The following is a 13,598-nucleotide window of genomic DNA, read 5'->3' on the forward strand; positions in this document are numbered from 1 at the left end:
CGTGGAGTTGATGGTCCCGCATGCCATGGAGATGGTGTCCCGCAATCGCAAGCAATACCACTCCATCAATGTGCAGATGGTATGTGACGCCAGCAAGATCATCACACATTGGTGTGCCCGATATCCCAGTTCAACTCATGACTCAATGGTCCTGCGGAACTCCACGCTACTTGGAGCGACATGCAGGACGACATGCCTGGCTCCTTGGTAAGTTGCATGACAGGCACATGGCAATGAAATGGGGGGATAGATGCACACACCACCATAGTGTCATTGTTGTTGTGAGAGCACGATGTGCACATCCCAAAACACTGTGCCCCAAAGCATCGCAAACTGAACATGACAACCAAATCCCATAGCAATGAAGTAAGCTGCACACCAATCACAACATGCCAAACGTAAAACCACCTCACATCCCACAACACGTGCACCACCCATCATCGTACCACAACCTCCGTAACACAATCCAGAAACATGTTGTGAATATTCAGGGCCTCATTACGACTTTGGAGGTAGCCATGGCACTGTTAGCAACCCTATTAGCTATTAGCGCCATGGCTGCCTCCAAAATCTTGTCCGGGTCCGATCTGGTGGAGAGGGGACTTACCGGGACATTCCGCCCTAGACGGACCTGGTAAATCCCCATTCCAAATGCCTTTCCCCATTCCCATTTGAGCCCCCATAGGGCTTAATAGGAAGGGGGGAGGCGCTAATAACGAGCCCGCTAATTGCGGGCCCGTTATTAGCTCCAAGGTCCCTTAACGGGTCCCGTAAAGAATGTGTCGCCAGACCACACGTCCTTTACGGTTCCTGCTAAGGGACCTTGGAATTGGGCGGTAAGGGATTACCAGCACCGGTCTCCTTACCGATGCCCGGTATCCCTTACCGCCCACCTCGGCATGAGGCCCTCACTATGTAAATGCAGCAAATCACCACACAGGACAAGCATCCACGGGAGTGCACTGAACAAAACCACCAAGGGAATCCACTGCTTGTCACAGGGACGCCACCACAACAGAAGTGCAGCATGTCACCATGGGAATAATCAGCGCTGAATGGCAAATAATGCAAAGACTACTGCCAACGCTGCCAGTAAGAAAATCATACAGAACACTACACATCACATATTCAACACAAACAAAGCGGTATGCGTCCACAATGCATGAACAACATCAATGCAGTGTACACCGTGTATCATCTTGAAGATGTAACCCACACCATAAGTCCATTTCACAGAACACATAGAGGGCATGAAACATGTGTGCATACAACCAGGGGCATGTGCATGTGATCAACAATTATCTGCAGGCATGTGTGACAAGTTCAGCTGTCCATCATGAATCGACTAACATATACCTTTTATTTCCTCTCATGCAGGTGATAGTGGCTATCCCTTGAAGCCATGGCTCCTCACCCCTGTCTGAAATCCGCAGAACAGGCACAAGGAGGACTACAATCGTTCCCATACCTGTACCCATGTGGTCATCGAACAGACCTTTGGCCTGTTGAAGGCACGGTTTTGCTGCCTTAGCCGGTTGAGTGGGGCACTCCTCTACAGGCATGAGAAGGTGTGCCATGCTGCACAACATGTGTATCCGACGGAACGTGCCACTGCCCCCAGACATTGAACTGCAACCACCTGGTGATGATGAAGGGGATGAAGAAGATTTGGCCGCACATCATTGTGCTGCCGATGCACAGGAGGGACGTGCTGTGCATCAGTCAGTGATTGCACAATATTTCTAACACACATGGGTGCAGAGGGTGACATGAAAGTGGGACAGAGGGCACTGGGTGTGGGAGTACTTGTACACTATGCATTGTATATCAATAAATGACACACATGCAATACGGAATGTCCACTCAAGTTTTTATTTTTACACAACAGGTGTATTAAACTGTCCAATAGAATTAAGTGGGCAAACCCTCCACCTCACACACCCTATCCCCCCTCTGGCTCCCACCACAACTCCCCCACACACCCTCTCTCCCACCCCTTCCCCCCACAACTCCCCAACACACCCTGTCCCCACTCCCTCTACCCCCACAACTCCCTGACAAACCCTCTCCTCCCTCCCTCTCCCCCCACAACTCTCCCACACATGGAGTCCAAGCAAATGCTTCATGTGTCTGCGTATATAGCCTTAATCAGGCTGCCCCATCTACATTCTTCCACTTCCTGCACGTGGTGGTGGCATGTCCGATCAGCACAAGTTGCGCGCTGACCTGCGTAGGGCGCTTGTTTGGGTGGAGCTGGATGAAGAAGGGGTGGCCACTTGCTCCAGTCTGGGGGCCAGACTCTCAGCCTCCAATGAATCCGCAATGCGGGAGAGGACCTGCCTCAGTGCAGACACCTCCTCGCATATTCTTGTAGTGCTTGCCTCAATGGCCTGCCTCAGGGAAGCAGTGTTGTCGTCCCCTCCTGCCTTGCCTGGGCACCGTCTGCAACAAACTGCCTCACTAGGGCTGTGAGATCCTCCCGGTGCTGCACTGCATGTCCTATCTGCTGCACCCCCGCCTGTACACCAGTGGAGGTGGAGGGTGCATGTGTGACATCCCCAAATCCATGTGGCTCCTCTGTGGGACTCATGCTCCCTTGTACAGCCTCCCCTCCACACTGCTCCAGTGTGGTGTCATGGTAGGAGTACACAGGTGTGACCTGAGGGGATGGTGCGGAACTGGGTGTTGCAGGAAGGTCCAAGGAGTCGTCCTCGACAGGAACACACACCTGGCCCTGCGCATCATCGTCTGTCTGGGGTGCCGTAGCTGCCGCCTCCCCAACAGAGCTGTTTTCTGCTGAATGTGCCCCATCACCAACTGCCCCCTGTGCAGGTGACACAGGTGTTGTGGGGATTGTGGCAATGGGCCTTAGCGGCACCAGTGCCATGGCATCCTGCGCTGTTTGCAACTTCAGTGCCTGTCGTGGCTTGGCTGGGCCTTTCGATGTAGAAGGCCTGTTGCCTTCATCCCTGGCCCTCTTCCGGGGAGTAGTTGCCTGCGTAAGGACGGCATAAGTGATGGTTTGACAAGCATCATGCATACATTGGTATTATTGCTCTTCTACACATTAGAGGGGATTAGGCATTGGAGTTTTGATGATCACGTTGCTTGCTATATGGGTGGAGCATGCAGGCATCTGTTAGGGTCACTGATGTTGGAGCTGCCGTATGCTATGTGACATGCATTTCTGTTGTGGACTGCGTGCAGTGTGACTTATGCCATTTTCATATTTGTGTGGTGTGTGTCAGGTATGCCATTGCCATGCTGCATGCATGGGCATGTGTCTGTGCTGGAGACGGCACCGAGGCAGGGATGTGTCAATGTGTATGTATTGGGCCTTGCATTGCCTCTTTGGACAGACAAATTGGTGGACTATCATCATACTTAGCATTACAGTGTTTTCTTTGGACACTCACTTCCATCCGCCGATGAGGTTGCGCCACGCTCCATCTCGCCCACACCTTCTATGGCCACGATGCCAATTGTCCTGGCGCAGATCTCTTCCCACTGGCTTAGCTTTATGGGTGAGCTAGGACCACCGCCAGTAGCCATGACCTGGCTCCGGTTTGCGGACAGAATGTTCCTGATTCTCAGGCGCAGGTCGTTCCATCACTTGCGGACATCCTTGATGGTGCGGGGGTGTTGCCTATGGCACTGACTTTTTGGGCAACAAGTTGCCAGATCTCTTTCTTTTTTATCTGTGCCTCCCTCTTGAGGCTGTTAGCAAAAACAACCTCTGCATTGTCTGCCAGTGTCTCTGCCAGCACAGTCATTTCATCCTCATTGAAGCGCTCTTTGCGCTGCCGGGATGCACCTTTTTTTACAGCCTTGGGCATGATGCTGGTGTTCAAGGTTGATATCTGGCCGCCGTGCTCTTTCCCGTTCCTGTGCGATGATACTACTTCCGGTTACGCTTATTTGCGGTCACCGCTGATAGCGGTGCCCGCTAATGCCATATCCATTGATGCCGGTCACGTTATTAAGAGGAATACACCGGCGGTTGTGCTGTCTGCGCTTTCCATGATGCCGCTAAGGGCCATTTTTTGGACTTTAGCGGCATGCCGGTAATGTCGTTACCGACATGCTGCTAAGCTTGTGCACGCGAACTTGTAATAGCCCTCTATTAGCGGGCTCTTTACTAAACAGACACTGTATTTGCTCTATGCCAGTAAGGACAGTTATACCTCCAAGCTCGCAATGACCCCCACAGTCTGCTGTCTTATGGTCCACACCAATGCACCACAGAGACACACAATGAGGATCCGTTATGTTATGTTAAGATTTCTTATATAGCGGACGGTCACCTGGAGGCATCATGGCGCTGGAGAGGAAAAGGACAAAAACCCTGAAAACAAAGCCATCAGTCACGGAAGTTAAATGAAGGCCAAACGGTTAGATGTTTTTTTCAATGTCATGGGCAGCTTATTCCATAGCTGCGCTGCAGCAATAGAGAAGGCACGTCCCCCAATCTGGAACGGAGAAAAGGTGGCACACAAAGCAGGCCAGCCACCTCAGACCTCAAGGAGAGCTTTGGAAGATAGCGTGAAAATTTTACACAAAGATACTCTGCCCCCTGATCGTGGAGAGCACAATGCACAATGCAGAGCGCTTTGAATTCGATACGTTGGGCAACCAACAGCCAATGCAAACGGTGCAAAGGGAGGTACATCTTGACACTGCAGTCGTGGCAATTTGTTTACTCGATCTTTGGGGTTGATGGTGTCAAAGAGGAGGCCATCGTACTCAAATAGCAAAGTTTTTCTTCACAGAAAACCAAAGCACAGCGTATTTCTCGAAGTGTTAGCTATTGCGGAAAAACAGAACTGAAGCCAACGGGCACGGTGTGTGCTATATATACCCCACAGCGCCCTCTGGCAATTTTTTTTTCAGAAGCAGCTAAAGCTGGAACATAGTATCAAAAGATGAATACGTGTGAGGACACAATCCATTTGAAAAGGCAGTTTTAAATAGTAAACAATTCTCAATGGGCACGGGTGTAAGGGCTCGAAAGGAGCTCCCATAAGGCATTTCAACACTAGGTTCAAGTCCTATGTCGGCACGATGAAGGGAGTAGACAGAAACAAATTTGTTAGGCCAGTAGAAAGTTTACATGTAAAAGGATCAAGTTTCTTTTCCCTGCACCAGCTGCAAAACCTGTTCCAGAGGCAGCGATATAGGGATTTAGTTGCTGTTCTTCCAGCCGAAAGTAACCCCTCGAACATGTCTTACAGAAGGTCCAAATTCTTATATCTCATCCTTTCAGACACCAGGCATGAAGGTTGAGCGTCCCGATTGCTCAGTGAAGAATGCAACCTACCTCTTGTGGGAGTAGGTCCTCTCTTTGGGGAAGACGAAATGGCCATCTCTAGAAGGTCGAGGTACCATATTCTTCTGGCCTAATCCGGAGCAATCAGGATCATGGTTTTCTCGAACTGCCTCAACCTCCTTATTATGTGAGGAATGACAGGGGAAACGCGTACAGCAGTACAAACTCCAAGCCCACTACGGACGTGTCCATTAGAGCTCGTCTTGGGGGAAATATCCTGCTTGCACTTCCTGTTCACACTGGTTGTGAACAAATCCTCTTGAGGGGTTCCCCAAAGGGCGAAGCTCTCCAGAAGGACTTCCTGAGCTGGCTCCCACTCATAAGAGATCGTACTCTGCCTGCTAAGAGCGTCCCCGCAGTGTTTTCTTCGCCGGCTAGATGAACTGCCAGAAGAGTGATTCCTTCTCTCGGTGCCCAGAACAAGAGCTGCATTGCCTCTCTAGACAGGGGCAGTGACCCTACACCCACTCTCTTGTTGAAGTAGTGCATGGCCACTGTGTTGTTGTTCATTACCAGGACACCTTTCTCCTGTAGTGATGGCAGGAAGGCCATCAGAACTAGTCTGATTGCCCTCAGCTCTAAAAGGTTGATATGGAGTCTGGACTCCAACTGAGACCAGTGTCTGCTTACTAAAAGTTCTTTCATGTGCGCTCCCCATCCAGTAAGAGAGTCGTCTGTAACAACTATCATCTCCGGCCATGGTTGCCAAAAGGGTTCTCTTCTCATCACATTCTCTCAGCTGGCCCACCACAGGAGATCCTGAGCGACCTTTGTTGGGACCTGAAGAAGGTTCAGCACTGTGTACCAAGGTATAAATTACCTTTGGTGCGGGTTTGCACACCCTTAGTGTAGTGTGATAACTAGATTTGACATTAGTTGAAAAGTAATAGACCTCTTGCACACAACCTTTATTGTGGATCTTAGTTTTATTCCAAGTGATACTTCAAACCATATACAGTTTTTCAAAAAAATAATATCAACTGTATTACACAGCCTTTGCCAATATGAGCTATAAACGCCAATGCATTTTGGACCCTTGGTCCATCTTCAGGGCTAGTAGCTCTGTATATTTACAAACAAACAGACTTTTGCCCATTCACCCGGGCTGCTCAATAAAAATTGTACATGACTGTATCATGAAGCAAAGAGGTGTCTGGGCATGTGTTCCTGCTCGGTGTCCCGTGGGTAGCCAATTAAATAGATATATGTTTGAAACCCAAAATCTGTGTGCCTCCATGTTCCTCGTGAAGAAGGTCTGTCATTTTGCCAGAGAATTGAGACCACTGGGATCTGAGAGTCCACTAAAGGGATCTCATTCTATGACAAGCAACCTTAGGAAGTCAAAGGCCAGGAGATGTTGGGCACTCTGAAATGTTTGGACCATCTGTGAGAGATGTTGAGCCCTCAACTCGGGTGGCAAAGCATTTCCTGAGCCTGAATCCAGGACTGCTCCAATAAATTGAACGTTCTGTGAAGGTGTCAAGTGGGACTTCTTGAAGTTCAGGGAGAAGCCCAGCTTGTAGAGGAAGTGACAAGTGCGACTGAGGTGACTCTCTGCCTGTTCCGCAGAACAAGTTCTGATCAACCATTCATCTTGGTAGGGGTAGATGTGACTCCCCTCCCTCTTTAGACTTGCTGCCACCACTGCCATAAGCTTGGTGAAGACCCTCAGGGCTGAGGTGGCCCCGAATGGCAGAACTCAAAACTTATTATGATATGATATGATGTGATATGATAGGTTATTTATAACAGGCTTAATACTCAGCGGTTTCTAAGCGCTGACCCGGGGATCGAACCTCTGTTGCTCTGTGTCATCTTGCTTTCAAGGCAATCACGTTGCCGCCGAGCTATTCTCCCGAGACTGCCAACCGCAAATCTCAGGTACTTTCTGTGTTTCTGTTGCATGGGCACATCAAAGTAAACATCCTGAAGGTCCAATGACACCAACCAATCCTGGAGTCGAAGGGCCTGAAGGATCTGTAAAAGAGTTACCACTTGTCCTTCCTGAGGAACTTGTTCAAGCATCTCAAGTCCAAGATGGGTCGCACTCCTCCGTCCTTTCTTGAGAATTAGTAAGTAGGGAGAGTACCAACGTGGTTTCTCTCCGCCACTGGTACATGTTCCCCTTCTCCAACAGGATGAGCATCTCCTGTAAAAGGAGCAGGTGTGGAACCAAGGTTGGCCTGGCTTTCGGAGCAATCTGGGGTCTTTTTTAGGAATGAAAGACAATAACCATCTGCTACTGTTTGCAGCACCCATGCATTAGAAGTTATTCTTCTCCACCTCCGCAGATGATGTGACAGGCTGCTTCCTACCACAGACTTGTTGGTGAGGTAGTCCTTTTGCTGCTCTACCTACAGCTGAGGGTAACTCTTTGGGTGTTGCACAGGAAGATCTACCCCCTCTTCCTCTGCCTCCATGAGGAGCTCTTCTCTAACCCCTCTGTGAGAATTGTCCTCTTCTTCTCGAGACGGAAAAATAGAAATGAAAAGGAGGTCTTCTACATCCTTGTCCTGATGGTTGTGGTTGTCTGATTGCTGCCCCTAAAGATATAGCTGCTGCTCTTGAAGCTGGCAGCTTCTCCAAGCTGTTGACAGCCTGTTCACCAAAAATAATGATGAGGCATTCCAACCTCCAGAGAGTAGAGGATAGTTCTTTCTACTCAGGCAATCTCCCACTTCCCCAAAAGACAAATAAGGATGTTTTCACTATATATGAAAACAAAAATGAATGAAAGTGAAACATTGCCAGGCAAAATTTACCACCAATATTCCCCTTTGAAATTGAGCTAAACTGGAGCAAAATGGAACATAAATGGGTCTTTTTACTTATCATTTAATTATGTTGGTTTAAAAAAATAAACATTTACAATAAACCTGCATACAATAAAACTGCAATAGCAACATTTCCAATAATACTTACATCAGAAACATATGGATATAAATAACATATCTGAACTACATTTCATAATCTGTTAAAACATAAGGTGCCTACCATCTATCACACTTATTGAGACTCATTTCCCTATTTGCATGAGACCCCAAAAAGATAGAAACCTTAACACTGCAAGGGATAATGCCACGGAGGCGCCCCCCAACATTCTCCTCCACATATTTTGTGAGTCTACGAAGGCTAGATTATTCACAAATTTACCAAAATGGTGGACTTGCAGTGTCAACAGTGCAGGGCAGCTCAAAATTAAATTATATATGTTCTCTTTAGTATACCGATTCCTACACAATCTGCAAAAAGCCAGACTGTGAGCAATACCATTTTGTATGCATACCATCAAGTGTTAAAAGAACAGTAAAGCGAAATTGCATAAAATGTTGTCTCCCAACTCTATTTAGAAATTCTATCAAGTAAGGTTCAACAGCCTCGTGTGACTATTACATAAGTGTGCGTAAAGCGTGTGTCGACTCTGGTTTGAATTCAGTCCCCTCACGCTATATCCAATTTTACGTTCGCTGGGTTCTCAATCAGTAAATCTAATGACATTTCCCTCCTGAACAGCTGTTCTATATAATCATTTCTAAAATCTCATAGAGGGATAGCAAATCTCATACTATTCACACTACCACCATTTGCGTTCAAAGAAGTAGATGGTGAACACAAAAACCTAGGAAACAGGGCCAGCTGCTTCCGTTGTACCCTGCTACATAGGGACTGTAAGCCCAGCTTGCGACAGATCGCCACTAGAGGTACACAGAGGGATAAAGTACAGAACCGTTCTTTATGGCAATGCTTCATAAACATCTAATTCCCCATGAATCCAACAAGGCAGTACTTCCAATCCATATAACTATTTTGGTACCACCTTTCCAATGTAGAGTTTCAATACAGGGGCCATAGAACACTTGCCATACTTCAAATTCAACTTAAACATTTGGGCCGCCAACATCTGAGCGTTCTTTTTAAGGAGATCTCGATCAAAAGACTTCTTGGGGTGTGCTAAAATTGCAATGCCCAAATATTTGATGATATTAGCAATGGGGAATCTTGTATTTTTGACAAGCCAGGTTTGTTTTACATTTCTTTTTCCTGCAGACAAAATGGCAGCACACAGGTTTTAGTAGGATTAATTTAAAACTTATTTTCTTCCATAAAACCAGCAAAGGAAGAAATGAACTGCTGTAGCCCAATCGGTCTTAAATCAAACAAGATAAAATCATCGGCATAAGCCATCCATGTGAGGATTAGGTCTCCGATTTTAGGGGATACAAAAGCGGCCTTCATCAAAGCTGTGCCAATGTCAGCTACATAAAAATGAAAAAGGCAGAGGACCAAAATGCACCCTTGCAGGAGACCACTACTAGAAGATACCTTCCTTGATAAAGACCCCTCATTATTGAGCCACACCTGCACCATGGACCCCTCATGCAGATGAATCCGAATGTTCAACAAACCTGGCGGTAAACCCAACCTGTTCATTTTAGATAATAAAATTCCTTGATCAACTAAATCAAAAGCGGTCGATAAATCAAAACAAACTGCATAAACAGGTGGGACATTTTTCTTCCATGCCAGCTTCTGAATACAACCCATCAAGAAACCATTGCAGTGCGTTCCCATGTTTAGCCTAAAGCCAGTCTGAAATGTACTCAGCACCACATTTTCTTTAGCCCCATCTCCGAGATCAATCCGGCAAAAATCTTGGGATTCTGCATCTAAAAGTGTGACTGACCGATAATTGCTTAGCAATGATCTATTACCCTTTTTAAAATGTGAACCACATAGGCATTTTTCCATGATTCGGGAGTTTGTTGGTTATAGACAATGGCCTTAAAAAGCATAAACAGTATATTTGACCAAATCATCAAAGCTTTTTTTCAAATAGCATTAGATATTAAATTCGGCCCTCAGCTCTGGATGAACTAGAATGATTACTAATTCGCTCAATAGCCTCAAATGTAAATTCAATAGACCATATACAATTTACCAAATGTTGGCGCAGAAGAGAGACCTGACCACAGTGTTCATAAAGTTGTGAATAATACTGTGCCCATGCCTCCTCCGAGATAGGTCTGGTTTGAATCTCCACCTGGTTTGTCTAAGGGGCATTAACTAAAGACCAGAAATCTACATCCAGTCGCCTAGCCAAAATAGCCAGCATAATTTCCCCATCGTGTTGCAGTAATCGGTGTTGATGGCCCCTACACCCATTATTTTGTCTCTGCCTCACATGCTTAATCTCAGCCTCCTTCTCACAAGAGATCTAAGAAAGAGAGGCCGTAGTGCATCTAGTACTGTTTGGTTTGTACTCTCAGCAAATAGGCAAGGGTCTTCTGGGTTAGAGAGGTATTTGTGAACGTGGTCTGCAAAATGAAATTAAAAAGGAACATATTCTTTTCATTCATTTTAGGCGATTATGCTCCCCGTTTAACATCAATGCCAAGGGACCACAGATTATCCTAGGTTTCAGATTTTTTCAAAAAGGATGAAATTAGCAGATTATGGTCTCTTACGCTCACCCCATTAATATAAATGCATTTTAACACAGCACAGTTTAAGTAATTGACTGCCTGTTATTAAAACCTGCACAAACCCACAGGTATGTAAACAGCTCAGGTTGACCACACCTGCAACACATGGGGCCTCATCACGAGTTGGGCGATAACGCCGGCGCTATTACCACCGCGCTATTAGCCCTACTGACAAACCCCCCAGCACTATTAGCGCCGGATCACGGGTTTGGCAGAATGGTTAGTGCCAATTCCCCATTGGGCCCCTTTGGGAATTCCTCATTCCCCATTGGGCCCAATGGGGAAAATTTGTGCCATTACCACCATAGGATTTCCCGTCGGCGGTAATAGCGCTGAAAATCGGCAAAGTTGCCGCAGATTTCCCCTCAGCTCAGAGCTGAGGGAAATCTGCCAAAGCCATGATCTGGCAGACCCTCAAATGCGGCGGTAATTGCGCTACCGCCACATTTAAGGGTTACCACCAGACTCGTGATGAGGCCCATGTTCTCTTGTCACCTTCCATGGTGGTCTCTCTACTTACAAATCTTGTATGACCTGGTCATTTTAAATACTAGGAGGAAAATCCTTCAGAGGGCAGTATTTCTCCCTTGGTTGTAGCATGCTTTGGAATTAAATCCCCTTCTAACTACTCTCAGTGTAGAGCATTTGATCTTCGATTCACTTTACTTTATACTATATGGCTTCTTCCCCCAGTTCACACTTACCCTGGGCTTTAAAGAGCCGCAAAGCTACACAAGCACTTTTTTCTGCTCACCTTCAGAGTTCTTCTTGAATCCTATCTGTTTCAATAGCGGTAAGGATGGGCGATCAACTGTATCCTCATTGATGATGGTTTCTTTGACTGCCTCAAATCCATTCACGACCAGAAGGTTCTTCCAAACAAACTGAAAGCGGAAGATGTTCCCATACTTCTTACTCAGCTGGAAGGAATCAGAAGGTGTTTCAATACAAGACAGCTTGATATTCATGAGGGCACAATTCCATCAGCCTTACAGCAAGGAAAGCTCTATTACTTTAACGATATTTTAATGATGACTTAATATCTTACACATGTAGATTAAGCGACAAACAGGGATGGATGTGAAAACCCAATCACAAAACCATATGAAACCCAACCACAAATGGATGATAAATATATTATGTGTACAACGACTGAAGCTGAAAGAAAATATAGGCATGATTAGTACAAAGATATTGTTATCATGAGAACAATGGCAGCCATAGAGAACAAAGCCTAATTTAGCCTGCGTCTCAGGAAATCCATATATGCCTATCTGCTTTGAGTCTTTGAGCTTGCAGGATGTGCCTGAAGCACGATCCATACTGCAAAAGCAATTAGTATGAAATTAAACTATGCATTCCCCACACTATGTGATTGCTATTTGCTGAAAATGAATTGATTTATAAAATTATGTATGATCAACTTTCTGACCTTTTTACACAGCAGGATTCTAAAATGCCTGCCAACAGAGCAGCTGATTATGGCTTGAGCTTCTGCCCGCCTCATATACACTAATCTTCTATTGACTTATTTGATTTGAATGAACTGAGCTTGACCTTGATTGAGCCTGAAGTTGAGCCATCCTGGTCAGCACCCAACAGAAGAAAAGATTGGAGGACATTGACAACCGCCCTAACCCCCATTAAGCCCAAGCTGGTGTTCCACTAGCTAAGTCTGAAATGATAGAGGATTTTTCTAGCTCTGCAAACATACTTGCCTTGTTGTCCAATTTTGCAAGAGGTGCTATAAAGAATTAACCTATCTGAGCATTCCAGGAAAGTCATCAGCCTTGAAGGTACATGAACACAGTGTAGAAGAGAACTGGGAGTTTTTGGGGCGATGTTACTTACCCCGTATTCCTTATCTTTGATATTTCCAATATCCACAGCTTGCTGCTTCGGAAAACATTTTTCCCAGTAGAGGGCACTGCACGTCGATGCCTGTTGAGACGATGTCCCTCGGAGGCCTCCGTCTCCACGTCGAAGTAATCACAGGTATAAGTAGTTGCGCGCAGCGTCCGTTGCTCGAATGGCGAACTGGGCCTGACTATCACTGATGCTATGTGGGGTAGGATGTGCATGCATACAAGTAAGGTCTCCATTAATGCCAGATTTTGGTGCATGCAATATAAACTCCTGAAATGTCTATACTATACTCCGCATAGGTTGGGGAGATTTGCACACAGCCAGGCCCATACTTGCACGATATGTAAATCCAAGGAAGCAGACCAGATTCACATGTTTTGGTCTTGTGATGCGCTGGGCCCGTACTGGAAAGCCATCATATAGGCCCTCTCTGAGATAACTGGGATCCATATTGCTCCTGACCCACTGGCCGCTCTGTTTGGAATATGGGATGGGCCTGAGTTGAGAAAGGCGTCCAAGTTCTTGAACATCGGAAGTATGGTTGCTAAAAAATGCATATTACAGTGCTGGAAGCGCCATTGCCCCCCCTCTTTCAAGATGTGGCTGAAGGCCCTTACCTGGACCGAAATGTGCGAAGAGGACTATATCAACACTCTCCCCACGTCCTCTCATATGGTCTGATTTTTGTAGCTACCTGAACAGTAAAGATGATATTGAACTGCTCTCCTCCCCCCTGCCGGACATATAGACTTTGCTACCCCCTGAAATGTGCTGAAATGTGCTGAACTGCGCGAGATGTCGCCTGTCCTCTTCTGTTAACCCCTGTGTGCAATGCCATTCATGTGTCTGCAACATTATCTGCTATATGCACCGTATTGTTTACCTGTTCTTGCCTCATGCCAGTAAAGAAAAGTAAAAAAATA

The 13,598-nt window shown here is 46.4% G+C and overlaps 1 protein-coding gene across 2 annotated transcripts in view; it reads right to left on the reverse strand.

Moving 5' to 3' along the window:
- LOC138581423 (cytochrome P450 2D17-like) overlaps nt 1-13,598 on the reverse strand; it is a 669,998-nt gene that overhangs the window by 521,464 nt on the left and 134,936 nt on the right. For both annotated transcript variants that reach the window (XM_069652740.1, XM_069652739.1), the window contains exon 2: nt 11,564-11,729. In XM_069652740.1, the coding sequence (XP_069508841.1) occupies nt 11,564-11,729 (166 nt within the window). The remainder of the gene's footprint in view (nt 1-11,563; nt 11,730-13,598) is intronic.

Source organism: Ambystoma mexicanum, chromosome 3p (assembly GCF_040938575.1).
Source record: "Ambystoma mexicanum isolate Mex_15411 chromosome 3p, UKY_AmexF1_1, whole genome shotgun sequence".
Classification (NCBI taxonomy): domain Eukaryota; kingdom Metazoa; phylum Chordata; class Amphibia; order Caudata; family Ambystomatidae; genus Ambystoma; species Ambystoma mexicanum.